General features: G+C 51.8%; 2 protein-coding genes across 13 annotated transcripts in view; one reads left to right on the forward strand and one right to left on the reverse strand.

Annotated features, from left to right (window-relative positions):
• PIK3CD (phosphatidylinositol-4,5-bisphosphate 3-kinase catalytic subunit delta) overlaps window positions 1-5,305 on the forward strand; it is a 54,424-nt gene extending 49,119 nt beyond the window's left edge. For 4 of the 6 annotated variants that reach the window (XM_030324087.1, XM_030324089.1, XM_030324088.1 and 1 more), the window contains 12 exons: window positions 29-196; window positions 293-414; window positions 551-694; window positions 787-886; window positions 1,035-1,213; window positions 1,304-1,416; window positions 1,547-1,625; window positions 2,202-2,369; window positions 2,973-3,096; window positions 3,232-3,377; window positions 3,556-3,688; window positions 4,431-5,188. In XM_030324087.1, the coding sequence (XP_030179947.1) occupies window positions 29-196; window positions 293-414; window positions 551-694; window positions 787-886; window positions 1,035-1,213; window positions 1,304-1,416; window positions 1,547-1,625; window positions 2,202-2,369; window positions 2,973-3,096; window positions 3,232-3,377; window positions 3,556-3,688; window positions 4,431-4,568 (1,614 nt within the window). In that variant the 3' untranslated portion in view covers window positions 4,569-5,188. Of the gene's footprint in view, window positions 1-28; window positions 197-292; window positions 415-550; window positions 695-786; window positions 887-1,034; window positions 1,214-1,303; window positions 1,417-1,546; window positions 1,626-2,201; window positions 2,370-2,972; window positions 3,097-3,231; window positions 3,378-3,555; window positions 3,689-4,430 lie in introns of all 6 variants that reach the window. The other 2 variants (XM_030324090.1, XM_030324091.1) reach the window with 2 other exon arrangements.
• An 881-nt stretch (window positions 5,306-6,186) lies between these two features.
• CLSTN1 (calsyntenin 1) overlaps window positions 6,187-27,038 on the reverse strand; it is an 89,862-nt gene continuing 69,010 nt past the window's right edge. For 4 of the 7 annotated variants that reach the window (XM_030324098.1, XM_030324094.1, XM_030324095.1 and 1 more), the window contains 10 exons: window positions 17,773-17,935; window positions 14,843-14,899; window positions 13,272-13,426; window positions 11,695-11,843; window positions 10,919-11,145; window positions 10,241-10,411; window positions 9,757-9,902; window positions 8,651-8,786; window positions 8,114-8,298; window positions 6,187-7,730 (listed from right to left, as the gene is read on the reverse strand). In XM_030324098.1, the coding sequence (XP_030179958.1) occupies window positions 7,533-7,730; window positions 8,114-8,298; window positions 8,651-8,786; window positions 9,757-9,902; window positions 10,241-10,411; window positions 10,919-11,145; window positions 11,695-11,843; window positions 13,272-13,426; window positions 14,843-14,899; window positions 17,773-17,935 (1,587 nt within the window). In that variant the 3' untranslated portion in view covers window positions 6,187-7,532. The remainder of the gene's footprint in view (window positions 7,731-8,113; window positions 8,299-8,650; window positions 8,787-9,756; window positions 9,903-10,240; window positions 10,412-10,918; window positions 11,146-11,694; window positions 11,844-13,271; window positions 13,427-14,842; window positions 14,900-17,772; window positions 17,936-27,038) is intronic. The other 3 variants (XM_030324101.1, XM_030324099.1, XM_030324097.1) reach the window with 1 other exon arrangement.

Genomic DNA, 27,038 nt, shown 5'->3' on the forward strand with positions numbered 1-27,038 from the left:
CGCAGCTCACCCGGCCTGCACCCCTCAGCAGCTGCAGCTGCGGGAAATCCTGGAGCGGCGGGGGTCCGGGGAGCTGTATGAGCACGAGAAAGACCTGGTGTGGAAGATGCGGCACGAGGTCCAGGAGCGCTTCCCGGAGGCGCTGGCCCGCCTGCTGCTGGTCACCAAGTGGAACAAGCACGAGGATGTGGCCCAGGTGGGCGGGGGGGGGCGGGGCCGGGGGCGGGGCCTCCGCCGCGGGCCCCCCACTTGACCTCCTGCCCAGCCGCGCCTTGACCACCCGCACCCCCAGATGCTCTACCTGCTGTGCTCCTGGCCGGACCTGCCCGTCCTGAGCGCCCTGGAGCTGCTGGACTTCAGCTTCCCCGACCGCCACGTGGGCTCCTTCGCCATCAAGTCTCTGCGGAAACTGACGTGAGTCCCGCGGGCTCCCCGCCCGCCCCTCGGAAGCGCGGTTTTGTCCCCGCCGCCTGGCGGCGGAGCCCGGCCCGAAGAGGACTGAGCCCTGCCTGGGGTCTGCTCAGCTGAGGCCGGCCTCCCTCCTCTGCAGGGACGACGAGCTTTTCCAGTACCTGCTGCAGCTGGTGCAGGTCCTCAAGTACGAGTCCTACCTGGACTGCGAGCTGACCAAGTTCCTGCTGGACCGGGCCCTGTCCAACCGCAAGATCGGCCACTTCCTTTTCTGGCACCTCCGGTACTGGGCCCGCCGGGCCTGGGGAGGCGGGGCCCCTGGCCGTTCCCACCTCGCCGGCCCCGCGCGGCTCAGCCGTCCCCTCCTTCCTCCAGCTCCGAGATGCACGTGCCCTCCGTGGCGCTGCGCTTCGGCCTCATCATGGAAGCCTACTGCAGGGGCAGCACCCACCACATGAAGGTGCTGATGAGGCAGGTGAGGCGCGGCCCGGAGTCCCTGCCCCGGGTGGGGGCCCTGTGTCTGGGCAGGCTCGGCCCCTTCGGAGCCCCCCGGGCCGGGCTGAGGCTCGGAGCCTGTCCCGCCGGCCTTCCCACGCTGCCCTCCTCTTGTGTCTCCCCGCCAGGGCGAGGCGCTGAGCAAACTGAAGGCCCTGAACGACTTTGTCAAGGTGAGCTCCCAGAAGACCACCCGGCCCCAGACCAAGGAGCTGATGCACCTGTGCATGCGCCAGGAGACCTACCTGGAGGCCCTCTCCAACCTGCAGTCCCCGCTGGACCCCAGCACCCTGCTGGCCGAAGTCTGGTGAGCCCCGAGCCCCTTCCACGGCCTCCTCCCCCTGCCCCGCCGGGCGCCCCGCGGAGGGGCCCGTGCCGACTGCTTTCTGGCCCGCAGCGTGGAACAGTGCACCTTCATGGACTCCAAGATGAAGCCCCTGTGGGTCATGTACAGCAACGAGGAGGCGGGCAGTGACAGCAGCGTGGGCATCATCTTTAAGAACGGGGACGGTGAGCGGGGCGGGCCCCGGACACGCGCTGCGCGGCGGGCTGAGGGGACGGGGGGCCTGGGGCTGGGCGCGGCTGGGAGTGGGGAGCCCACCAGAAGCTCGTGCTTTTCCTTCCGGGGACGGCCGCACAGACCTCCGCCAGGACATGCTGACTCTGCAGATGATCCAGCTCATGGACGTCCTGTGGAAGCAGGAGGGATTGGACCTGAGGTGAGAGGCCCTCCTGGCGTCCGTCTTCGGACTTGCCCCACGCCTAGGACCCTGTCCCTTTGGAGGAGTCCTCTGTCAAAGCCGACGCCGACACCGATGCGGGCAAAGGGGCCGTTCCCAGAGCAGAGACCAGTTTGAAGTCAGGGCCGAGGGAGGCGATGAGGCCGCAGAGTGAGGGCGCAGAAGGCCCGGCCGGGCGCTCGGCGTCTGTCTTACTCCGTTGTTTCCTTTGCTCCACGCTCCCTGGCTTCCTGCCCCGTCTTGGGAAGCAGTGACATCTTCTTCTAAACCATCTGGATTTCTCTCTGAGCAAACACGAGCTCCGCTGAGGCGCTGACTTTTCCTCTCTGCATCTTGAGGGCTGGCGTTGACCTCTCCAAGGAGCCCTCCCCTAGAGTTCCAGGCGTCAAGGACGCCTCCCGCGCACCTTTCTCCTCCCTTTCAGCGACCCCGCTGGCGTCTCCTGTGGCGGTTTTGGCTGTCTTGAGCTCCTCGGGCTGGAGGGGGGCGGTTCACACTGCCCCAGGGACAGCCCTTGACCATGGCATTTCCCTGCCCCTCCTCCCTCCTGGCTAGGATGACCCCCTATGGCTGCCTCTCCACGGGGGACCGCACAGGCCTCATCGAGGTGGTGCTTCACTCAGACACCATCGCCAACATCCAGCTGAACAAAAGCAACATGGCAGCCACGGCTGCCTTCAACAAGGACGCCCTGCTCAACTGGCTCAAGTCCAAGAACCCTGGGTAGGTTCTGGGCCCTGGGGACAGACGCCCTTTCCAAGAGGAGTTTGGGAGTCAAAGGTGAGGAGAAGGGCCCGTGACAGTCTCCATGACTTCTTGGCTCGGCCGAGGACCAGGTCTGCTCTGTGTCGGGGTGGGTCAGGTCTCTGTTCCCGCAAGGATCAGTTAGCTATTGTCCTGTAACGACCACGCTCATCTTAGGCATGTAAAACCACCACGGGTTATTACGGGCCCACAAATTGCAGCTGGACCCGGCCGAGCTGAGTGGTTCTTGGGCCGGAATCATTCACGTAACCGTTGCCCTCTGGTCGCTTGACCGGCCTGGATGGCCCCAGTCACGTACGTGTCTCCACGTGCTCTCCCCTCAGTGAGTAGACCAGCCTGGGCTTCCTTCCACGGCAATAGGTAGGTTCAAGCGCTACAAGGTGTCTGAAGGCCGAGGCTCCGGGACGAGTCCAACAGGGCCTCCTCCGTGTCCCATTGGTCCAAGCAAGTCGTAAGGCCAGATTCAAGGAGAGGGGACGCAGACCCGACCTCTTGGTAGAAGCTGTTGCAAAACGGCACGGCCATGGGTTTCAACACCCCTCCCCACCGACACACACACAGGGAAGCCTTGGATCGAGCCATTGAGGAGTTTACCCTCTCCTGCGCGGGTTACTGTGTGGCCACTTACGTGTTGGGCATCGGTGATCGGCACAGTGACAACATCATGATCCGCGAGAATGGGCAGGTAGGGGCCACGTGGGCAGCACCTGTCACCCCCCCAGCCTACCCCTCCGTCCCCCCCCCCCCCCCCCCCCGACCCCGCAACCCGACACCAAGGCACTCTCCTCTCTGACGATGGCTTCTCCTTCCCTTTTCTTAGCTGTTCCACATTGATTTTGGCCACTTTCTGGGGAATTTCAAGACCAAGTTTGGAATCAACCGTGAGCGCGTCCCATTCATCCTCACGTACGACTTTGTGCACGTGATCCAGCAGGGGAAAACGAATAACAGTGAGAAATTTGAAAGGTGAGGGTGCTCGGGGTCCCAGGCCGGCCGGGTGCAGGGTCGGGTCCTGTAGGAAGAGGCCGGGGTGTCGGGGGCTCAGAGGGAGCGGGGGCTGTTTCCAGGGCGAGAGCAACGTGGGAACGGCCGTGAGGACCCAGGGCCCTGCCTCCCCCCTCCCTCTGCCCCCCCCCCCCCCCAGGTTCCGTGGCTACTGTGAGCGAGCCTATACCATCCTGCGGCGCCACGGGCCTCTGTTCCTTCACCTCTTCGCCCTGATGCGGGCCGCCGGCCTGCCTGAGCTCAGCTGCTCCAAAGACATCCAGTATCTCAAGGTAAATGCCAGGGCAGGGCCCTGCCAGGCAGAGCGGGCGGCCCCTAACTCCCCAAGGCCTCTGCCTCTTCTGAGCATTGCGGCCTGGGGGGCCCTGAGCTCAGTGGACCCCTCAGGGCACTCCCGGTGTGGGTCCTTCACGCCACCCACGAGCCAGCAGCAGGGGGGCCGGTGGGGTCAGCCCGGTTCCGTTGCAGGAGCGTCGGGACCTCCCTGGGTCCACCGTCTGGTCCTTCACAGGCTGTAGTGGTTCCGCTTGTACCAGACGGCTGAAGTAGATTCCCTCCCTCGACGATGAAAAATGCCTTTCCTTCCCGCGTCTTTTCAGTTTCGGAGAAGCTGGGGGTCAGAGGGGGGCCGGCCTCAAGCGCCTCTTTGGTGCCCAGTTCATGCAGAATGAAGCTGCATGGGGCAAGTCCTCCTTTCCTCCTCCTGGGGTTAATTCCCACCGCAGAAGGCGAGCCTACCTGTCCACCCCGGAGGCTTTTGGGAGGGGCGGGGGGGCGGCGGGTCACAGCTTCCTGGCTGCAGCTGGCATCCTACTTTGAGGGTGGGTCCGGAGGCCCGTCTCGGCTTGGGATCAGAACAGAGTCCTTCCCAAGGGGGATGTCGGCCTCTGTCTCCGGATTCCCCTCCCGCAGGTCTTTCAGGAGGGAATTTACAACGTTCAGGGTGGCGGGGTCTGCCTGCCGTAACGGCCCCCCTAATGGGTGGAGCTCACTGCTCTGATGATCTTCCCTCAGGACTCTCTGGCCTTGGGAAAGACAGAGGAGGAGGCTCTAAAGCACTTCCGAGTGAAGTTCAACGAAGCCCTCCGGGAGAGCTGGAAGACCAAAGTGAACTGGCTGGCCCACAACGTGTCCAAAGACAACAGGCAGTAGTAGCAAGCTTCTGGAGGCCCCTGGGCCTGGAGGGAGCAGACTGCCGGCCTGGGGAACCAGGCACCCTCAGCCATCCTCTGGGGCCCCGAGAGCCTGAACCGCACCCCACGGGAAGGAACCTACATGATTGCCTTTTGTTTACACTGGTTATTTATTTATGACTTGAAACATTTCAGGAACTCGACAGCCATAAACGGAAATGCATCCTTCGTGCAGGGGAGGGGCGTCCTCAGTCAGAGCCCCCGGGCTTTGGTGGGAAGACAGAGTCGGGCACTTCAGAGGCCGCGCCTCACTAAGGACTGTAACCCCGAGTCTTCCAGCTGGTGAATCGGGACCCGGCAGAGACTGCTGTCCCCTCCGGGAAGCCTGCCTTCCTCCCAGGCTCCCGCCGGGCTGCCCGGGGCTTGGCCCCTGGCAGTTACCTGGTGCCCACTTCTCCGTTCACCCCCTCCACCTTCGTGCTCTCCACGGGCTGAGCGCGGGGCAGCTCCCAGAGGGAGTCTGGGTACCCTCTAGAATCAGGGATGCTTGCTTTCCACTTTTAAAGTGACTCTTGGGTACGGGAAATCCTCTCCTCTGCTGTAAAGCGGTTTTGTTTGCGGGTAAGGAAAAAAAAAAAACAAAAAACAAAAAAACACCCCAACTACTTACGGACCCTCTGTGGCTCAGAACAGCCTCCGCCCCCATAAAGTATAATATATGCTGGTCCTCAAGACATTAAAAAGATCTGAGCTTGATTTAGCTCAACCTGTCATGGATCGAGGCAAAAGCAGGTCAGAGTACTTCGTCCTGACCTGCCTCGCAAAGCAGGTTTTAAGGCCGGACCTGATCTCCAGAACTCTCTGCTTTGGGAACCTGCTTTGAGGAACCAGGTACCAGAAACCTGAGGTCTTTGGTGGAATCTTTTTCTACTTAGCTCGAAGCAGTTCAGGCTTAGCCTTAGGGGGATCCGAGGAGCTCTAGAAACACCAGGTTCCCGGGCCTCTCCCCAGCCGTCTGAAGACATCTCTGGAGAGGGGACTAGAAATCCGGGCTTCTAGAAGCCCACGGGTGATCTTTATGTGTTGGGAGGCCTCGCGAGGCCGGGCAGAGTCAGGCGCAGCTGCCCTGTGGACAGGTACGGGAGCTTCAAGAAAAAGCCCACCGCCTTCTTCGGTCAGTTAGCAGAAGCCACGCGGTGTGGTCCACATGCAGAACACCACCGACCACACTCTCGTTCCCAACTAAGTGTGGAGGTCATCTGGTCCACCTTGCCAGTCCAGAAATAGGAACAGCCGAGTGTACGTCTATATGTTATTTATTGAAACGCGTCTGTGTGCTTCCTGGCGTTCTGGTTCCGGTACACAGCCTGGGTGCTTGGCGAGGAGAGTATTTTCTATTTTTGTTTTGTGTGTGTGTGTATTTGTGTGTGTGTGTGTTTTAGTCTTTTCATGTTTCTGTATGGGGAAGGGGAGTTCAACACAACTGATGGGGGGTGAAGACCACCGCTCTGTGAAGCCTTCACGTGAGAGGTAACAGCCTACGGAAAGAAATAAAAGCTTTTTTATGTTGTGTTCTCAGGTCAAAAACCAAGCCAGAGAATGCAGGGTTAGAACAAAACCAGGACGAGACCTGAACGCGCGCTCCTACTGGAGTTAGAACCAGCACTTTATTGTAGCGGGTACACTTTCTGACCTCATCAATATACACATCTACAAAGTGACACCACGCGGAGTCCGCATTAGCATCTACCATTGTCTACACAGAGCAGCTACAGCGACAGGACGTGAGGGGCGGCCACACACGACGCAGGACGGCCGCAGTGTCCTTGCAACTAGCAGTTATAATCACAGAACAGTATTCAAAATTATTTTCCCCCAGGTTTAGAAATCTAAAATTTTACATGTAAATTAAAAACAAAGTGCTGTCGGGGTTTGAGCTCATGACTTGTCCTCTCCTTTTCCATCCCCCACGGGCCCCAGAAGCAGGGCCCCTCACTCCTGGGGAGCGGAGTTTGCCTCCGGAGCCGTCAGGGGGAAAGCTAGCGCTCGGCCTTCGGGCCAGAGCGCGTCTGTCCTTGGACGTTCTGAGTCCAGACCACTCAGGCCTGTTCTGTCTCCGCACCAAGTGGCCAGACGCTTTGTGCCATCGGCGTGCACACTCCCCGGCAGGGCAACAGACATCTAGTAGGCGTGAACCCAAGGCTGCACACGAGGAGTCCAGCTTCCTGTGCAAGGAGCTGCCGGTCCTCAGAGGAGTGTGTGAAAGAGGCCAGGGACCCCAGCTCCCCACCCCTCTGCCGGATCAGAAATGGGTAGAATCCCAAAGGAAAGACCTGGCCATCTCCAGCCTCGGGAGAGGGGTCTCCGATCCGGTCCCCTGCCGCTGAGCAGTGCTGAGAAGTCTGTGCCCCTTAACTGCCTGGCCGCCCGCCGAGGGTGTGCACTGAGCGGGGCCCGAGCGGGGCAGGCCCGCTCTCCTCCGGGGTGGGGGTGGGGCCGGAGCCCACGGGGTCTCTCCCGTGTTTCAAGCTTCACTTTGCATGCCAGTCCTGGGTCATACTAGCACGGAGGACACGAGGAATCCCAATTTATTTACAAAATATTAAAAAGTCAGTTCATCATCTACATATTAACCCCCATTCTGCCATTTTATACATGCACTAGTTTGGAAAAAATAAAGACTTTAAAAAAAAAAAAAGGATTACGAGGCGGGAGGGGGCAATTTTAACCCTTTGTCAACGAGTCCAGCGATCGCAGCTTTTCTGGAGGCGTGAGGTGGGGGGGGGCCGCACAGAGCGAGCCGCGGGGAGCTCAGAGCGATCTGGGCGGAGGGCGGGGCGACAGCGAGCACAGGCGGGTGGTCAGCGATGGAGAGGGTCTGCAGACCTACTGGCCGGAATGACTTTGTACACCGTGGACCCTTGGGGCTGGGGCAGCAGAGTCTCCTGAAGCGGAAGGAGGGGCGGCGGGGGCGGCCCAGGGCTCAGTAGCTCAGGGTGGAGTCGTCCCACTCCAGCTGCTGCTGCCGGTTCGCGCTCTGCTGGTCCCCGTGCTCCCCCTCCTCCTCCTCGCTGCTTTCCGACTCGGCGCTGGTGATGTCATCCTCCTCCTCCCCGGCTTCACTCTCCTCCTCCTCTTCCTCCTCCTCCTCCTCCTCGCTGCTGTGCTGGTCCTCGTATGTCTGACAGAGAGACGGCACGTGAGCCCCTGCGCACGACCCCAGTGTCCAGTGCCGCTCACCCTCTGGGAGTCACGGACGAAGGGGACGCCCGACAGGTCACCTCACCCGAGACCAAAGGGGAAACACGGCTCTGGTCACCACCCATGGCTGTCACGGGCAGGGAGCGCGTTTCTACCCTCGCTGGGCGGCACGAGCTTGAATGAGGCCTCTCTGTACCTCAGTTTACCCACCTTGCACCTCACTGAGTTGTCATGTGGATCACGTGACATTCAAGCCACAGAAACGTGGAGATGCCACGGCCACGCTGCCTCTCTGGGGTGAGCCCAGCTTTGGCCCCGGCCGGTGGTGGTGTTCGGTTGCAGGGGCCACCGGCCCGCACCTACCTCCATGGGGTTCACGGTGATGGTCAGAGCGGAGTCATCCCAATCCATCTCGTTCTCCTTCCCGGTGTCCTGGTCCCGCATCGTTCGCTGATGAGCAGCCCGGATCCGGAAGACTCCCAGGATAATCATGAAAACCAAGAAGCTGACACACACCACAATGACAACAGTGGCGGTGCTGGGGACAACTGCGGAGGGAGGAGAGGGAACAGGGCTGTGGTGGTGTGACCCGCCCCAGAGGGCGGTAGTGCCCTTGGCCCTCATCCTCCGCAGACAGACGCACACACGCGCACGCACACACTGACGCGGCATCTGACCCGGAACGACTCGAAGAAACGTGAGGAGTCGCGGCACAGGTTTCAAGCCCAGGGCTGGCCACTTCCTGCCCTGTGGGGCGCCAGTCCCTCCCGGGCAGCGCAGAGTAAGAGAGGCAGGCCGGCCGTGGCTGTTCGGACCCGGGGCCGGGCGGGAGGCAGGAGGGTGTCCCCCCGCCCCCCCGGACCTGACCCAGCCGGCCCTGCTTCTTGCCCACGGCCCTACCTGCGAACGGGTGGGGGCTGGCCAGGTTGTGACCCGAGAGATCGACGAAGGCATGGCGCTCCGGGTGGACGAACTGCGGCTGGGCGGCCATGTGGCTGGCGTGCTCCATGGGGCCGGCCGTGTGAATGACGTTCACCTGCAGGGAGAAACACAGGCAGCCTGAACGGGTCCGACAGGCGGAAACGCGGTTCAGAAGCTAACAGGAGCAGCGCTACGCGGAAGGGTCCCTGGACCAGCCCTGGTGGGCAGAGGAGAAAAGAACAGAAAAAAATCGAGGGTCGGCCCCTGGACGCCATTGTAACTACCTGATATTTGCGCACATCCAAGAAACGTGGCACTGTTCTAATTCCTTTTTACTGTATTTCATAAAGGAATCTGTCCACAAAAGAACAGAAAAACCCCCACCACTGTCCCTCACCACAGGCCCATCTCCCTGCTTTTCCCCCAAACCACAGCGCATCAAAGAGCACAAATCCTAGCCATTTATTTCCCTTCAAATCCGCTACCCTTTGGCTCAAACAAGAGACTCATCGATTTCTCAGCACCGTGACTTCAGCATTCTGCTGCTCTGAGACCACCGTGCAGACACGCCAATTGCTGAGAATAACTTTGGGCCCATTTCTCCAGACCACAGAAGCCGTGAGGGACGACGGGGCTGCAGTCCGGGCCTGTGGAAGACTTCAGAGCAGGGGGAGCGCCCTGTGACCACCATGCCCTGAGTCACCACTACCGGGCTCTGCAGACGGCACAGCAACCCCCCCCCCCCACGGCCAGCACTGCGTCTAGACCCTTCCCCCGGGGCCGGCAGTCTGCAAAGACTCTCTGGGTCCCTGGGAATTGCCCTTTGCAAAACTGCCAAATCTCAGCAAACAACCGCGCCCTACTCATGAGGTATTAAATGCCTCTAGCTCTTGACCACCTCCTTCCGAAGGCCCCGAAGGCCTCCGTGAAAGGGATGCACCGGACGCACCCCGGCCCACCCAAACCTGCGCGGGTCAGACCTGCAGCGGCCCCCAGGCCGGGAAAGGCTGGCGCACCTGGGTTGTGGCCGAGCAGCTACCCAATCACCCACCGCCGGCCCTTCTCAGCGTGGGCCCTGCACGCACCTCCACCTGAAACTCGTTGCTGATGTAGCGGCCATTGAGCTCTGAGCAGACGAGCCTGAACTTCCGGTCAAGCAGGGACCTGGTGTGCCAGTTCCGATAGCGGAGGAGGCGCAGAACCTCCTCGTAGCTGGCCATGGTGTCCACGCCTGAGGGGAGGAGGTGAGAACATTGCCTGGTGGCTGGGGTCAAGGCCAGGGTCAGAGCAGGCTGGGGTCAGGCACAGGGGCAGCTGGACCACACGTGTGTGCACTCCGGCTTTCCAGTTGTGGGGAGAAATGCAAGCGTGTGGGCACATCTGTCCCCTCCGGGGTGTGTGCCATCGTGCGCCTGACTTCCGCCCCCTTGTAAGGACGGGAAGTAAGGCAGTGCCTGACTTCCCTTCCTGCCGGGACAGCATCGATCCTAGTGAGCCTCTCCTGTCCCGTGGCCTCCAGGACCCTCAGGGCCCGGAGATGACAGGAGGCGGGCTGAGGCTCGCGCTCACCTGTGAAGACCATGCCCAGGTCGGAGGCGCTCACCGCGATGCCCTTCTGCTGCAGGCGGGCCATGTCTACCTCCAGGCTCTCCTGTGCTGGGTTCAGTTCCTCCCCGTCCACGGTGACCTCGCAGGTATCCAGGTCATGCACGATCTCCTCGGACACGAGCGACTCTTGAACTGCAAGAACAGAACCGCAAATAGCAGAGGCCACGGAGCCCAGGGGGGCTGGTCACGCCGGTGGGCTGCTGGCGCTCCTCAAGCTCACAGAGCCCTTTGAAAAATCGATGACAGAGGCACAGGAGAGTCCCTTTCAAGAAACGGGGTGCTGGTCCCCAGACAGGCCCAGAACAGGGGGCCACCCAGCAGGAGTAGCAGGTGCCCTGCAATCAGCTCAAATCTTCTCAGCCTCCCCTCAAGGGCATCTCAGATTCGGATGTCACGCCGGAGGAGGAGGAGAGTACTCTCCAGGTGGGTTTCCAAAGAGCATAATGAGCTCTAGTCCATAGGTCAGATTCCAGAAGCTGACCCAAGAATAGCATTAAAACATCCAAATCTCTCAAAATCCCAGAAAAAAAGAATTCAGTAAGAAAGCAGCAGCAGTGGGGTTTCAGCCGCGCCCCCCCCCCCCCTCAACTGGGTTTGAGCCAAGGCGAGGGCGACCATCGCAGGCAGAAGAGCCGTTACCTGTGGGGTCCTCGTCCCCGTCCCCTTCGGGCTCCACTTCTCTCGTGATGGTGCTGATGATCCGAAGCTCAGGGAAAAGGAAAACCCCCTCTGGGCTTTCAAATTCAGAAGCCGCTCGAGCAAAATGGTGGACCCCACTCAGGCTGATCTTGGGCTCCTCTGGCTGCAACACCATCACGTAACCATCCACCGGGGGCACCGAGATGCAAGGAGCTTCATTAAAACACCTGCCGACAAGGGACGGAGAAGGCGAGGGTCAGAGCTTCGAGAAGCGGTTTTGTAAGCTACACGCAATGGCACGCGGAGGTTCCAACAGGCAGGAATCCACAGCCCCTGGGGGGACAGAGGCCGCGGCCGTCTGGGAACGGGCCTCCAACACACCGATAAACACCATTCAAACCCTCTGGTAACCAGCGATGGCTCACCGGTCTTTACAGACGGGAGGCTGGGTTGTCTTAAAAACCTAAACACACATTGGGGCGCCTGGGTGGCGCAGTCGGTTAAGCGTCCGACTTCAGCCAGGTCACGATCTCGCGGTCCGTGAGTTCGAGCCCCGCGTCAGGCTCTGGGCTGATGGCTCGGAGCCTGGAGCCTGTTTCCGATTCTGTGTCTCCCTCTCTCTCTGCCCCTCCCCCGTTCATGCTCTGTCTCTCTCTGTCCCAAAAATAAATAAAAAACGTTGAAAAAAAATTAAAAAAAAAAAAACCTAAACACACACGTTTTCTTCTCAAGAGTCACGACCGAAGGCAGATTTATAGTTAAAAATCAGCACGTACTTGACTGTGCTGGTGAGTTTGAGTCTCCGGATCCCAGGTGTGGGGAACTGCCGTGAGTTCAGGTAGGCGATGTGCTGCATGGCTTTATCCAGCTCCCCAACATCATCTCCCTCCAAGGTCAACGCCAACTGACTGGGGTTGATATGGATCTGAAATCATACCAGACAGGGGCGAGAAAAACGGCTCTAATTGCAAGAAGCTGAAACCACAAACACGCTGGCAAAGAGGGCTAGCTGGGGATCGATCTGACTCGGTGACCTGGAGGGGAAAGGCGCACAGAATTGGCAGCGATGAGATCTTCTTCGGGGGTAAATTCCCAAGGAGCAAATGTATCTGTGATGTAAGAGATACAGGGGCCTGGCTGGCTTGGTTGGTGAAACGTGCAACCCTTCACCTTGGGGTCCTGAGTTTGAACCCCACAAATGGGTATAGTGATACTTAAGAAACTTAAATCTTAGGGGCTCCTGGGTGGCTCAGACGGTTGAGCGGTCTGACTTTTGATTTCAGCTCAGGTCATGATCTCACAGTTACTGAGTTTGAGCCCTGCACTGGGCTCTGTGCTGACAGTGTGGAGCCTGCTTGGGATTCTCTCTCTTTCTCTCTCTCTGCCCCTCTCCTGTTCATGCATGTGCTAAAACAAATAAACTTTAAATAAATAAATGAATAAATAAATGAATAAATAAATGAATAAATAAATAAATAAATAAATAAAAATCTTAAAAAAACATATATATATCTCTTTCGTCTCTGTCCCCAGTTTCTGGCACAGAGCCCCCTAAAATCCTGGAAATTTCCTGAGTGACAGAAGTACCTTTTCTCACGCGTAACAAGCCCTTTCCAAGCACACGAGCATCTATGTTATCCAACAGGCTCTGGGTGGCTCAGAGGGTTTCAGGATGGAGCCAGCTGCCACAGGAACCAGCCGTGTGACTACAGGGCTGGCACTTTCAGACCTGACCCTGACCTCTAGCCAATGACTTAACCAGCTGTGCCTAATGTAACAGAAGCTCTGGAAACACCCCTGAAGGACCTGGCGTGGGAGCTTCCAGTGTGGGGAGGGAGGCACTCCTGGAGAGGATGGGGAAGCCCCATTCCCCCCTCCCCTGCCTTCTGCATCAACTCCATCTGGTTGTTCCGGAGCTGTATTCTTTAAAACAAACCAGCAGCGGTTAAGTGAAGTGTTTTCTGGAGTTTTCCGAGTAGTTTAAGCAAATTACTGAAATCGAAAAGAGGGGGGATTATGGGGACCCCCAACTTTGTAGCCAAGTTGGACAGAAGCGAGCATAACCCGAGAGCCTGACACCTCCGACTGGCCTCCGCAGCGGGGGCAGCCTCGTGGGCCTGAGCCTCACGCGTGGGGTCTGCGCGAAACTCCAGGCAGTCAGTGTCAGAAGCGAACTGTGGGACACCTGCAGGTGCCTGGAGACCGGTGGGTGGAAAACCCCCACACGTCCACTGTCAGAGGTGTTGTGAGCAGAAGCAGGTCTGGACCGATCACGGGTGGAGCCTCTGCCAACAGCCTGCACCCTTGTGCTCTAGGAGGCGGCGAGCGCCGCGCACGCGCACGCCCGCGTTACCTTCACGCCTCTGCCGTCCTCGGGGGCCTGCAGGTCCAGCCCTTCTTTGCAGGTGTACAGACAGTCAATCACCTTCTTATCTGCGAGTTTCCCAGAACGGACAGTCAGGCCAGCCAGATTACCCCGGAAAAACTGGGTCATGTGCAGGTCGCCACCTTAGGAACACGGGGGGACAAAGCAGGCAGTTACGCGTGCACCCCAGGGCCTCCTGATTCGCTTCTCAATGCAGTGTTACCGGTGGTGGCGGCTTGATGGAGGGACATGCGGGTTAGTTCGTACCGAATCCTGTTAGCCTTGCCATCTACATGGAAGCGCAATGGAGAAATTAAGTCGTTTATGATCATGCATATGGCCTGGAGAAAAGAGGTGTTGGGGGAGGTCCCTCACCCGAAGCCCAGAAGCAAGAGGTCCCACGAGTGTCCCCACACAACTGGCCGCTCCCTGGAAAGGGCGGCCTACGCTGCACCCATCAGCCTGGTGCACGGGTGACATTTTCCAGCAATGCCAGCCTTTTGGACCACTGCCTTCTCAATCAGCTGGGTCACGCTCTGGGTTGCCTTTTCTAACAGCACACTTGGGGATACACACAAACTTGGGACTGAGCCCACAAGAATAGGCCTAGAAAGATAAAAGGGGTGCTTACTACCCTAGCCTGCACCTAAGAGGCCTCACATGCTATCTGGTTGAGCTCCACGGTGCCTGCCCCCAGGATAGCTGGGAACTGATGGTGTTATAAGGAAAAGAGAAACCCAGAAAGCGGTCCTCGTCACACTGTGGCCAAGAGCCAAAAAGCATGTGAAAAGAAGTTTACTCTCAGGGCACCTGGGTGGCTCGGTCAGTTAAATGTCTGACTCTTGATTTTGTCTTGGTTCATGGTCTCAAGGTTGGTGCATGGGTTCAAGCCCCATGTCGGGCTCTGCGCTGGCAGCCTGGAGCCTGCTTGGGATTCTCTCTCCCCGCCCCCCCTCTGCCCTTCCTTGCTCACGCCTACCTCCCTCCCAAAATGGAGTTTAAAAAAAAAAAAAAAAAAGCAGCAGCAGCTTATTCTCGCAAAAGGACGGAGACCGATGCCCAGAGCATGTCTCATTCCTGATAAGGACGTCAGACACTGAGCCACCACCAGGGACTGCGATTTCTAAGAAACCTGCGTTTAAAATTTAGTATTGGTCAGGACAGAGTATCTAGAAACGAGCCTCTTCCTGTCTCATGGTTCAGCCACATGGGAACCAGGCGGTGGCCTCCCTGATGTGGCCTATGAGATTTTGGCAGGGAGCCTCATGCGGTGGGATCAGGGTAAAATTTGAGGCGGGCGGGGGGGGGGGGGGTCCCCATCAGTGCAGAGCATTAATGAGTCATTTGCCCTCACTTCAACTGGAGTCAGAATGGGCAGAAAAGGGTAAATCCTGTGAAGCAGTGGTGGGGGGAGGGAGGGGCGCATAATGCAAAGCAGCAGCTCAGAAGGTGTCTGGGACCAAAATGCAACTCGGGCATTTCATGCGAAATGTGGAATGAATTGATGTCTTGTCTTTAAATGAAACACAAGAGTGAACCGTAGGGAAAGATCCAGCAACCTGCAGGGGCCATAGGCACAGGCTCGGTTTCATTGTCATTTTCAAATGCTGGATACTCTGCAGGAAAGCAAGACAAAGACAATAGAAAAGGACCAAGAGGTTAGGCTCTTCACATTGGAATTTGAAAATTAGTCTTGAAAAGCTGCCAAATATAAAACACAAAGGGAAGAATTCCCGCCTTGGCCTTGTCCCTCTCGGGGACATCTCCCCCCCAGAAGCAAGCTCGTACTGGATCACCTTTTCGGAAGTCCCCCGCCCCCTGCTTCTCTTCATTCCTCCCTTGTCCCATCTTCCACGTCCACCTTGCCAGGACACAGACCAAATTCAAAATAAGGTGAACAAAAGCTTGTCCGTCGAACTCATGATCTTGGGCTGGTGCTACTGGGTGGGGCAGCGACGTGCCAGCCACCAATGATACCAAACCCCGGGCCCACGCACTTTTCTCCCAGAGAGGACATTTGTGCAGATGAACTGGGACAGCACAAGTATGCATCCAAAGCCTGGTGTGTGTACGGTATACACGGGAAAGTATGTAGTTTTTGAAAGCTCAAAATGAGTTCACTTTGGTCTAGATGTTAACCCCTAAGTAACAGAGATATAAAGGCGTTTTTATCCACTTTTTCTAAATAGGAAGGGAGAGTCAGAGGTTAAGATACTCACCCAGATTGATAATCGGCAGTGGGTCTGGGGCCTCTAACCACTGACCTTCTCACAGGCCCCCGGCTGGTGTCCTCACAGTAATGCCAGGTCAGGGAGGCACACAACCAGCAACTGAACACAGAATCTCTACTTTCTAGATCATTGTGGGAGCACTCCATAACCCACGGCACGTCCCGTGCTACAGCAGCGTGGGGGCACTGAGGGCCGGCCGGGCATGTGTGGCTGCGCTCCCACGATGCCCCCAGTTGCCTCCAGAACACCGTTAGGAATGACATTCCAGGGGTGCCTGGGTGGCTCAGTCAGTTAAGCGTCCAACTTCTGCTCAGGTCATGATCTCAGGGTTCGTGAGTTCAAGCCCCACGTCAGGCTCTGGGTTGACAGTTCAGAGCCTGGAGACTGCTTCAGTTCTGTGTGTCTGCCCCTCCCCTGCTTGTTCTCGGTCTCTCAAAAATGAATACACGTTGAAAAAAAAAAAAAAAGGGAATGACATTTCAGCCAATGGGGGTGAGGCTGCTGCCCACAGCACAGGCTCTCCACCGTGAATTTGTATGAACTGTGGTTCCTCATCTGCTGAAGGAAGGAAGGAGACCTTCTTCCAGGTTAAAGATATTTTACAAACCCTGTGTCTGGTTTGGGAATTTAGGCATGTTTTTCTGGCCGAGGATCTTGAGAAGCTGAGGTAGAAAGACGCTGTGGCACCAATAGGAACCGGGAGTCAGTGCAGAACATGGGGCTTTATTTTAATTCAACAAGCAAAGCTCTCAGGTTTGCACTTGTATTTTTATTCTTATTTTTAAAACAACTCAAATTACTGTTTAATTTGGGAAGCAGCTCTGGACTGAAACGTTAAGACTTCACAACTAAAAAAATTCCTATTTCCCTGGTAATTTGCTCCTCATTCCTTGGTTTCAAGTTCCACTTTCTCATGGATGAACTGTCCCCGAAATTAAATTCGGGAATCAGCTGAAGAAATTCACTCTAAAATGCTACCTTAATCTTGTTAATTTACAAGGATCGGCAGAAAATTATGAAATTCAAATTCTCTAAAATTAAAGCAATGTTATTGTGGGCATTAGTCTATTTTGTATCTTTCTCACCTACCCCAAGATGAAATGTTTCCATAGGGAGAAAAAAATAATTCAAAAGGTCTGTTTAGCAGCGATGGCGACCCAGCCAAGTGTGACGGTTCACGTGAGGGCAGACTGAGGGGTCCGTGATCTTGGACAGGAAAAATTATGTGCTTATTATTACTCCACTAACTTGTGAAGTTCAGCTTTTTCTTTGGGCCTAAACGTCGGCTCCAAAACACAGCGGCATTAGCCATCACGGCTATTTTCCCAGCATGCTGTGTTGCTGCAAATATCATAAAGCTCGTCACTATTTTCAAATTATAGCAGTTACTGAGCTTGCTGCTAAAGCTTTCTCTCCATCTGTCAATAAAGCAGCACAGGTATTAGCATTTCAAAAGATTCACCTTTTAGTACTATGATAACTTTCTTCCAATGCCTTTGAAATCCTATGTATTGTATTTCACAGATTAAGAAGAAATTATCCCAGGAAGGGGTCCACATCAGACCACAGGCCCTAAATGCACCGACTTTATGGTTTCAAATCCAGATGCCATGATTAACCAGGCGGGGTGACCCTGGGCTCTGAGCCTCAGTTCCTTTGGCTATAAAAGGGGATAAAAACTGCTCCTTCCCCACAGACTTACTGTTAAGGAAAGTAATGGACATGTGGCTCACCACTTAGAAAGTACAAATAAATGGTACTGTTGCTTCAGTGGTCATTGTCCTACCCCATCCCACTTCCGAGGACTCCCGTGGAGTCCTTTCAAGCACGGCCCTGTGGAGGGTGCTCCTGTCGGGTTATCTAGCACTAAACATTCTGGAAGAGTCCTCCGGGTCAAAGAACATTCCCAGTTTCGTGCCTGATGGTCCGCTGCGGCCTCTTTGTCTTTGTGAACTTTTCAGTGAACAGATTAATTTACAACCGTCCCTCAATGGCACTCTCCCTCCAAGTAATGCTTCCTCCCAGGTTCCCCGGGAAGGTGCCGGCTGCTGCAGTCCTATAACAAACCGTAAGTGAGCGTCCCAGAGCATGGCATCAGCAGATGCCCAGAACGGCCACACCCAGGAGAAGGAATGGAAAGACGAAGGCAACGAGGGTAAGGGGGTAAGACCCTGAGAGGAGCCTGCTTCCACCACCAAGGCCATGAGGCAGCAGGACTGAATTCCCGATGCCAAGCAGAGGGTGCCAATGGCCATTACCTTGCCAGCAAGCCCCAACCACGAGCTGGGTTTCAATCCTGGATGGATGAAGCGGGTAATCTTCGGTCACAGAGAAGGGCTCGTGAGAAACACCGTCCACATAGAGAGTCACGCTTGGGAGCTCCACGTTGAGGACGTAGTGATGCCACTCCTCATCACAGACCTGTGAGAGGCCAAGGGAAAAACCAGGGCATGAAAGGTCTACCTTCCCTCACATCCAGAGACAATGAAAGCAATGCAACTGGGGACAGAGACCAAGTCACCCATACGGAATAATGGCTTCTGAAAAAGGAAAGAAATTTCTTAAAACTCTAACGATAAAATACATCTCACTCAACCACATCCCACCCAAAAGGGCCAAGGCAACACTATCGCCTCTAGGACGTTCCAGACCAGGGGGAGGTGCCCATTCCTCATGTGACAGGGCCCAATTCTCTTCTGCCAATAGTCTGACACCGGGAGATTCTTGTATCCACAGGCTGGACAGCCCCCTACTGAGTGGGCTTAGCCTGTCAAAATCCACGCCTTTTCTGGATCAAAATGAAAATCACCTCCCATCTCAGAATAAGCCATGCCGTAACTCATATATTTTCTTTTTCAATTCAAAGGTGATGATCAAAATATAGGTGAGCATACAGCTCAGAGGGCATGATAACTTAAACTGTGTTCCTTCCCCATCATGAATGAGCACCCCCGGCCCCCCCCCCCGCCCCCCCCCCCCCGCCCCCCCCCCCCACTGCCGAGGGAAAGTGCTGTCGGCAGCCTCCAAGGTCCGTTTGGTCTGGCACTCTCTGATCTTTGGCTTCAGAGGAAGAGGCAAGTACTTGAGAACAGAGACAGGCAGAGAAAGAGATGGAGTGGGATAATGTTTTTGTTTCTTAAAATATTTTTTTAAATGTTCTTTTTTTTTTTTTTCCACTTTTTTTTTTTTTTTTGGGGGGGGGACAGAGAGAGACAGAGCATGAACGGGGGAGGGGCAGAGAGAGAGGGAGACACAGAATCGGAAACAGGCTTCAGGCTCCGAGCCATCAGCCCAGAGCCTGACACAGGGCTCGAACTCACGGACCACAATATCGTGACCTGGCTGAAGTCGGACGCTCAACCGACTGCACCACCCAGGCGCCCCAAATGTTTATTCATTTTTGAGAGGAAGTGCGCACGCACGCACACACACACAAAACACGAATGAGAGAGGGGCAGAGAGAGAGAGAAGGAGAAAAGAACCCGAAACAGGCTCCAGGCTCTGAGCTGTCAGCACAGAGCCCAATGCAGGCTCGAACTCATGAACCGTGAGATCAATGACCTGAGCCGAAGTTGGGATGCTCAACTGACTGGGTCACCCAGGCTCCCCGTGTTTTTAAAACTGTATTTCTAAATAAGCTTAACCAATTTACACATTCTAAAAAACAGAACCCATTAAAGTTAAACAGACAGGAAACATCACAATAAATGAAGAAATTACCAAAGAATATCCGGCAGAGAAAAACGGCTGCTCCTGAGTTTATTACAGAAAAAATCCAAACCTCTAACACTCAGCATACGCCTACTGCATATGCACGATATTTTTGTATGTATGTATATATTACATGAAACCTTTTTAAATGAAGGAATTGCATGGCAAATCACTTTTGAGGCTGGTAATATCTTCATTTTAGCTTCTCTATTTAAGACAAGTTCTGTAATAAAAGCTCCTTCAGAAAGCAAATTATATTTCATATATTTCACCTAGCTCTCAAGATATGGCAGGTTTCTGGGAGATTAGCAGAGTAACACCGTATTTGAAAGTCCATTTGGACTTTAGTCAAAAGTCCCTGAGAATATTGAGAAGACAGTAGTAGAATTGGCATAATTTTCTAATTTCCCTGAAAACTGGGTGATCAGGAGAGCAAAGCCCAAAGCTGTAGACAACACCCACAACACTCCTCAGTTCGGTGCCCGTGTGCACCCTGAGATGCACGTAGTGGAGAAAAGCAATGGGGCTTCCGATCCAGAGGATATCATAGAGTGTTGAGGCCATACTTACCGGTTGAGATGCCTTACGACAGTAACAGAAGAGGGAGGCAGAGCCCTAAAACTAGAAAAAGGGTCATGCTATCCAACTCTCTCCTTTGAGGATGCAAAAAAAGTAACTGTATGTAAAAATGAGGAGGAGGAAAAAGGATCACAGTTCAATCCCATATGAACTTTTCAAGAGAAAGAAAGCAAATGGACGGAATACTATCCCTTCAGACCCTGAAAGCATTACCTGAAAGATATTCCTGCAACAGACATGAAAAGGATCATGTATTATCTCAGAACACTCCAATGATGTCAGGAAAGTGACACAAAACACAAAAGCACATAGATCAGGACCAGAGCAACTCAGACAAGAGCTGACGAATCAGGAATGACTTGGGTAAAAAGTGACAGGTAGAGAATACAGATATGGGGCGCCTGGGTGGCGCAGTCGGTTAAGCGTCCGACTTCAGCCAGGTCACGATCTCGCGGCCCGTGAGTTCGAGCCCTGCGTCGGGCTCTGGGCTGATGGCTCAGAGCCTGGAGCCTGTTTCCGATTCTGTGTCTCCCTCTCTCTCTGCCCCTCCCCCGTTCATGCTCTGTCTCTCTCTGTCCCAAAAATAAATAAGCGTTGAAAAAAAAAAAAAAAATTAAAAAAAAAAGAATACGAAGGGTCCCCAGAAAAGAAAGAGCAAAGCAATGATGGGAGAGGGCTAAGAACTATAACACCAAAAACTTGCCTGAAGTACCAAACTGCTTTAAACTATATACTAACAAAGGGCATACCACATATCTGGGAAAACAGACCCAACAATCAAGACGTGCATAAAATTAATTAGCTTTAAAAAAGAAAAAAGACACATCCTTTGGTCACCCAAACAAAAGAACCAAGTATCTTATAAGGGAAAGAAGATCAGATTGCCATCAGACTTCAGTAGCAATATCTTATGTCTGAAGACAATGGACAGAGAAATTTTCTGTTCTTGTAAATCTTTTTTTTTTTAATGTTTATTTTTGAGAGAGAGAGAGAGAGAGAAAGGGCAAGCGGGGGAGAGTCAGAGAGAGAGAGGGAGACACAGAATCTGAAGCAGGATCAAGCCTCTGGGCTGTCAGCAGAGTATGATGTGGGGCTCAAACCCACGGATCGCGGGATCATGACCTGAGCCAAAGTCGAAAGCTTAACCGAATGAGCCACCCAGGTGCCCGTTCTTATAAATCTTAAATATGAGCCAGAGATTTCATATCCAGCCAAACTGACTTCCACTATAAAAGCCACAGACAAACTATTAAACAAACATGAAAGAACTGAGGTTGTTCCCATGAATCTCTCCTCAGGACACATTCCCTACAATGCAGATGACAGAGACAAAGTGCCACAGAACTTAAACAAACCAGGAACATCCAAACCCAAGTCCAATAAAGCCTTTAGACCACACTACCAATTTACAGGCTCTAAAGAAGACAGTGGCATGTATGTTAGATGGAGTACAACAATGCAATCAGCCAAATCTAAACTATGGGAAACTCTGGGACAAAAAGCCTGATTTCTGTCATCAAATAAATTTCAGGAGAGAAGAGAAAAATCTACAGATTATAAAATAAACTCAAAAGGTATAGCAACCAATCACAGTCCCTTATTTGGATCCTGATTCAAATACAGGCTGTAAACATAAAAATACAGGGGTACCCGGGTGGCTCAGTCCATTAAGTGTCTGACTCTTGACTTCGGCTCAGGAGGACACCAGAGAATCCCTCTCTGTAGAGATAAAAAAACTAAAATCTAGTTAGGCCAAAATCAGTAACGTTATAACTGAGATGTAATCTCGAATGGATGCTGTGACAGTGAGGATGGATGAAGCAGAGCAGTGAATCAGTGACATAGAAGATAAAATTACAATAATGAAGCTGAAAAGAAGAAGGATACAAAGTCCCAAGATCACAATACAAGACTTAGAGAACTCAGCAACTCAAAGAGGAATAACATTCATAACCTAGGAGTCACAGAAAATGAAGGGAGAGAAAAAGGGGCAGATGGTTTATGTGAGCAAATTATAGCTGAAAACTTCCCTAATCTGGGGAAGGACACAGACATCCAGAAGCACAGAGAACTCCCATTAAATTCAACAAAAGCCAGCCATCACCAAGGCATATCATAGTCAGATTCACAAAATACACAGACAAGGAAAGAACCATGAAAGCAGCAAGGGAAAAAAAGTCCTTAACCTACAAGGGAAGACAAATAAGGCTGGCAGCCAATCTGTCCACAGAAACTTGGCAGACCAGAAAGGAGTGGCAGAGTATATTCAACATGCTGAATGGAAAAAATATACAGCCAAGAATTCTTTATCCAGCAAGGCTGTCACTCAGAATAGAAGGAAAGATAAAGAGCTTCCCAAACAAAAAATAAATAAAGGAGTTTGTGACCACTAAGCCAGCCCTACAAGAAACGTTTAAGAAAAATAAAGAGCTTCCCAGACCAAAAATAAATAAATAAAGGAGTTTGTGACCACTAAACCAGCCCTGCAAGAAATTTTAAGGGGGACTCTTTGGAGAAAAAAAACAAAACAAAAAAGACCAAAAGCAACAAAGACTAGAAAGGACCAGAGAACATCACCAGAAACACCAACTCTACAGGCAACACAATGGTGCTAAATTCATATCTTTCAATAATCACTCTGAATGTAAATGGACTAAATGCCCCAATCAAAAGACACAGGGTATCAGAATGAATAAAAACACAAGATCCATCTATATGCCGCCTATAAGAGACTCATTTTAGACCTAAAGACATCTGCAAATTGAGAATGAGGGGATGGAGAGGTGCCTGGGTGGCTCAGTTGGTTAAGCGTCCAACTTTGGCTTAGGTCATGATCTCAGTTTGTGAGTTCGAGCCCCGCATTGGGCTCTCTGCTGTCAGCACAGAGCCTACTTCAGATCCTCTGTCCCCCCTCTCTCTGCCCCTCCCTGCTTGTTCCCTCTCTCTCTCTCAAAATAAATAAACTTAAAAAAAAATTATGAAAGTGAGGGGATGGAGAACCATCTATCATGCTAATGGATGTCAAAAGAAACCCGGAATAGCCATACTTATATCAGACAGATTAAACTTTATTTTATTTATTGAGAAAAAATTTTTAAATGTTTATTTTTAAGAGAGAGAGAGAGAGAGAGAGAGAGAGCGAGCCTGCGCGAGTTGGGGAGAGGCAGGGAGAGAGGGAGACACAGAATCCGAAGCAGGCTCTACGCTCTGAGCTGTCAGCGGGGCTTGAACACACGGACTGTGAGATCACGACCTGAGTTGAAGCCGGACACTTAACCGACTGAGCCACCCGAGTGCCCCCAGACAAATTAAACTTTAAAACAAAGACTGTAACGAGAGAAGGGCATTACATCATAATTAAGGGGCCTATCCACGAACAAGTCCTAACAACTGTAAATATTTATGCCCTCAACTTGAGAACACCCAAATATATAAATCAATAACAAACATAAAGAACCACATTGATAACAATACAATAACAGTAGGGAACTTTAATACCCCACTTACAGCAGCAGACAGATCACCTAAGCAGAAAATCAAGGAAACAACAGCTTTGAATGACACACTGGACCAGATGGACTTAACCGATATTTTCAGAACATTTCATCCTAAAGCAGCAGAATGCACATTCTTCTCGAGTGCACATGGAACATTCTCCAGAACAGATCACATACTGGGTCACAAATCAATCCTCAACAAGTACAAAAAGATCGAGATCATACCATGCATATTTTCAGACCACAATGCTATGAGCCTTGAAATCAACCACAAGAAAAAAAAATTTGGAAAGACCACAAATACTTGGAGGTTAAAGAACATCCTACTTAAGAATGAATGGGTTAACCAGGAAACTAAAGAACTTAAAAAGTATATGGAAGCCAATGAAAATGAAAATACAACAGTCTAAAACCTCTGGGATGCAGCAAAGGCAGTCCTAAGAGGGAAGTATGTTGCAATTCAGGTCTTTCTAAAGAAGGAAGAAATGTCTCAAATACACAGCCTAAACTTACACCTAAAGGAGCTGGAAAAAGAACAGCAAATAAAGCCCAAAACCAGCAGAAGAAGGGAAATAATAAAGATTAGAGCAGAAATCAATGATATCGAGGGGCGCCTGGGTGTCCCAGTCAGTTAAGCGTCCACCTTCGGCTCAGTTCACGATCTCGCGGTTTGTGAGTTCAAGCCCCACGTCGGGCTCTGTGTTAACGGCTCGGAGCCTGGAGCCTGCTTCTGATTCTGTGTCTCCCTCTCTCTCCCCCTCCCCAACTCAAATTGTTTGCCTCTCTCCCTGAAAAATAATTAAAAAAAAAAAAAAAAATCAGTGACATCGAAAAAAAAAACCAAAACAAAACAGGAGAACAGAGCAATAAAACCAGGAGCTGGTTCTTTGAGAGAATTAACAAAATCAATAAATCCCTGGCAAGATTTATAAAAAAGAAAAAGGACCCAAATAAATAAAATCACAAATGAAAGAGGGGGCATCACAACCAACACCACAGAAATACAAACAATAATAAGAGAATATTATGAGTAATTATATGTCAACAAACTGGGCAATTGAGAAGAAATGGATAAATTCCTAGAAACATATAAACTACCAAAACCGAAATGCGAAGAAATAAAAATTTTGAACAGACCCATAACCAGTAAGAGAATTGAATCACTAATCAAAAATCTCTCAATGAACAAGAGTCCAGGGCTGGATGGCTTCCCAGGGAAATTCAAACATTTAAAGAAGAGTTAATACCTATTCTTTTGAAACTGTTCCAAAAAAGTAGAAATGGAAGAAAAACTTCCAAACTCATTCTAGGAGGCCAGTATTACATTGATTCCAAAACCAAAGACCCCACTAAAAAGGAGAATTATCAAACCAATTTCCCTCATGGATGCAAAGATTCTCAACAAGATACTAGCAAATCGAATCCAACAAAACATCAAAAGGATTATTCACCAAGATCAAGGGGGATTTATTCCTGGGCTGCAGGGGTGGTTCAATATCCCCAAATAAATCAACGTGATACACACATTAATGAAAGAAAGGATAAGAATCACATGGTCCTCTCAATAGATGCAGAAAATGCATTTGACAAAATACAGCATCCTTTCTTGATAAAAACCCTCAAGGAAGTAGGGATAGAAGTAACATACCTCAATATCATAAAGTCCATACACAAAAGACCCACAGCTAATATCCTCCTCAATGGGGGAAAAACTGAGAGCTTTCCTCCTAAGGTCAGGAACAGGACAGGGATGGCCGCTGTCACCACTGTTGTTCAACACAATACTGGAAGTCCTGGCCTCAGCAATCAGACAACACAAAGAAATAAAAGGCATCCCAACTGGCAAGGAAGAAGTCAAATTTTCATTCTTCACAGACAACATGATACTCTACGTAGAAAACCCGAAAGATACCCCACCCTTGCAAAAAAACCCGGTAGAACCGATGCATGAATTTGGCAAAGTCGCAGGATATAAAATCAACATACAGAAATCTGTTGCATTTCCATACACCAATAAATGAAGCAGCAGAAAGAGAAATCAAGGAATCAAGCCCATTTACAACTGCACAAAAAACCATAAGATACTTAGGAATAAACCTAACCAAAGAGATAAAAGATCTGTACTCTAAAAACTATAGAAGGCTGGGGTACCTGGTTGGCTCAGTCGGTTAAATGTCCGACTTCGGCATGGGTCATGATCTCATGGTTTGTGAGTTTGAGCCCCGCATCGGGCTCTGTGTTGACAGTTCAGAGACTGGAGCCTTCTTCGGATTCTGTGTGTGTGTGTGTGTGTGTGTGTGTGTGTGTGTCTAAAAAATAAATAGATAGATAGATAGATAAAAGATTCTCTCTCTCCCTCTGCCCCTCTCCCCTGCTCACGCTCCCTCTCTAAAAGAAAAAAGCAAAAAACAACTACAGAATGCTTATGAAACAAACTGGTGAAGATACAAAGAAATGGGAAAACAATCCATGCTCATGGATTAGAAGAACAAATGTTCTTAAGATGTCTATACTACCCAAAGCAATCTATACATTCGGTACAATCCCTATCAACAGAATACCAGCATTCTTCACAGAGCTAGAACAAACAATCCTAAAATTTGTATGGAACCAGAAAAGACCCTGAATAGCCCAAGTAATGTTGAAAAGGAAAACCGAAACTGGAGGCATCACAATTCCAGACTTTAAACTACATTACAAAAAGCTGTAATTAAGAGAGTATGGTACTGGCACAGAAACAGACACAGAGATCAGTGGAACAGACTAGAGCACCCAGACATGGATCCACAAATGTATGGCCAACTAATTTTCAATAAAGCAGGAGAGAATATCCAATGGAATAAAGACAGTCTCTTCAGCAAATGGTGTTGGGAAAACTGGACAGCGACATGCAGAAGGATGAACCTGGACCACTTCCTTACACCATACACAAAAATAAACTCAAAATGGATCAAAGACCTAAATGTAAGATAGGAAACCATCAAAATCCTAGAGGAGTAAACATTTAAAAAAAAAAAAAAAAGTTAAAAAAATTTGGGAGGAGGGCTGGGTGGCTCGGTGGGTTAAGCATCTAACTCTTGGTTTCGCCTCAGGTCACGATCTCTAGATTCATGAGATTGAGCCCCATGTCAGGCTCTGTGCTGCTGGAACAGAGTCTGCTTGGGGTTCTCTTTCTCTTTCTCTCTCTCTCTCTCTCTCTCTCTCTCTCCCCTTCTGCCCCTCTCCCACCCACCTGTTTTCTCTCTCTGTCTCAAAATAAATAAATAAACACTTTTTTTTAAAGTTTAAAAAGAAACAGGCAGCAACCTCTTTGACCTAGGCCACAGCAACTTCTTACTAGACATGTCTCTAGAAGCAAGGGAAACAAAAGCAAAAATGAACTACTGGGACCTCATCAAGATAAAAAGCTGCACAGTGAAGGAAACAACAAACCTGAGACAACCTACAGAATGAGGGAAGATCTTTGCAAATGACATATCAGATAAAGGGCTACTATCTAAAATCTATAAAGAACTTATCAAACTCAACACCCAAAAAACAAATAATCCATTGAAGAAATGGGCAGAAAACATGAAAAGACACTTTTCCAAAGAAGACACCCAAATAGTTAATACACACATGAAAAGATGCTCAACATCACTCATCACCAGGGAAATACAAATCAAAACCATAATGAGATACCACCTCACACCTGTAAGAATGGCTAAAATTAACAACTCAGGAAAGATGTTGACGAG

This window comes from Lynx canadensis, chromosome C1 (assembly GCF_007474595.2).
Source record: "Lynx canadensis isolate LIC74 chromosome C1, mLynCan4.pri.v2, whole genome shotgun sequence".
Lineage (NCBI taxonomy): Eukaryota > Metazoa > Chordata > Mammalia > Carnivora > Felidae > Lynx > Lynx canadensis.